This window comes from Otolemur garnettii, unplaced genomic scaffold (assembly GCF_000181295.1).
Source record: "Otolemur garnettii isolate 467f Iridium unplaced genomic scaffold, OtoGar3 scaffold00070, whole genome shotgun sequence".
NCBI lineage: Eukaryota > Metazoa > Chordata > Mammalia > Primates > Galagidae > Otolemur > Otolemur garnettii.
In genome coordinates, this window is record NW_003852465.1 from 4,834,711 (window position 1) to 4,836,388 (window position 1,678).

At 37.6% G+C, this 1,678-nt stretch overlaps 1 protein-coding gene across 4 annotated transcripts in view; it reads left to right on the top strand.

Annotated features, from left to right (window-relative positions):
• Positions 1 to 755: 755 nt before the first annotated feature.
• Positions 756 to 1,678, top strand: part of TMEM117 (transmembrane protein 117) — a 435,999-nt gene continuing 435,076 nt past the window's right edge. For 3 of the 4 annotated variants that reach the window (XM_003793550.1, XM_003793549.2, XM_012807485.2), the window contains exon 1: positions 756 to 1,063. In XM_003793550.1, the coding sequence (XP_003793598.1) occupies positions 999 to 1,063 (65 nt within the window). In that variant the 5' untranslated portion in view covers positions 756 to 998. The remainder of the gene's footprint in view (positions 1,064 to 1,678) is intronic. The other variant, XM_012807484.1, reaches the window with a different exon arrangement.

Below are 1,678 nucleotides of genomic sequence, written 5' to 3' on the forward strand. Positions count from 1 at the left end.
AAAAAAAAAATCCCACTAATTCTCCAGCCTTGAACTTGGGCATGTCCTTTGTAAAATCTTCCTCTTTCTACTCACTCTCCAAAAGCAGAGTTGCCCAATCCTTCCTGTGGGCAACTACTCTATCATAGACTTAGCTCTTTCATAAAACATTCTGTACTGAAATTATTGGATGACTATGAACATTTTTATAAAAATTTATACACATCCTTGCATTTGGCAATGTAGACGATCTGAACATATATCCACAAAATTATTAAGCAATTATTACTCTAAGGGGAGGGCATTGGGCAGGGGAGAATGGTATTTATGTTTTGATAATATGTGGTCAATTTACTTCTATATCATTTCAAATTGTAAATGACTTTATGTTATGATGGTCCGATAAAGGTAATAATCAAAAAGCGGAAAGCAATTGCATTGATTTTATGTGGTGTTTCCTCGTGGGGGGACCTCTGCATGTTGTTTTAGTCACCATGCAGTTTGGGACAGGGTTTGGCCCTCTCTGTCCCTTCTGCTCCCCCTACTCTTTTATTCTCCTTTTCCCCTAAATCTCTAAGTGATCAGGGGTACGATTAGGTGATGGTGAAGGGACCATCTTAACTTTCTGCAATCTCAGATTTGTCTTGGTGCCATAACTAGGATCAGGTATCATCTTTTCCAAAGACCTTATATTGAACTGTTACGAACCTGAACAGGGAGCAGGAAGAGAGAGGCTACTTGTTTTCTTGCTCTAACCCTGTCTGTCTTTTCTCATGCAGGTAAACTACGGAATTGAAGTTGTGAAGGATGGGTAAAGACTTTCGTTATTATTTCCAGCATCCCTGGTCTCGCCTGATTGTGGCTTATTTGGTGATCTTCTTTAACTTCTTAATATTTGCGGAGGACCCAGTTTCTCATAGCCAAACAGAAGCCAATGTTATTGTTGTTGGAAACTGTTTTTCGTTTGTAACAAATAAATACCCTAGAGGACTTGGCTGGAGGATTCTGAAGGTGCTTCTATGGCTACTCGCCATTCTCATAGGACTAATAGCTGGCAAATTTCTGTTCCATCAGCGTTTGTTTGGTAAGTACCATAACCCATGAAATGTAATTTTGCTAATTATTTACTTTCTACTCTACATGATGGAGCTTTGTTATTTCTAAATGCCAATTCAGGATGCATTTTTGTTTGTCCTCCAGCATTGATTTTTATGCATAGTTGTCCCATGGTTCTCCAACTATTCTCTGTTTAATGGTGTGCTTTTTCTATTGCCTAAAGACAATCAGCACGAGGTAAAATTAGTACTGAACTTCATTTCAAGGAACGTGACTTAAGAGATAAATGTGCGTATAATCTTAGAGAAGACATGAAAATAGTTCTTTACTCATAAATAATACCTAAGCATGCTGTACTAGTTTGCAAATCATAAAGAAAATTCCTCCGCATCACACCACATTTTCATTGAAGTACAGTAACCATTCATTGCCCATAGAGTTACGTATATTACTCACTCAGGGAGTTAGAAGTGGAACTCTTGACTTTTCACCCTCATTTTTTTTTTTTTGAACATTGGGTTTAGGATGTTTATTTTGAGCCCCTTCACCCAGAGAAAAGTATATTAGTAAGGAATTCATTGGTGATTAGCAGCAGGAAAAGAGACTAAAGTAGTTTAAGTTAAAATGGTAGCATACTACAGAG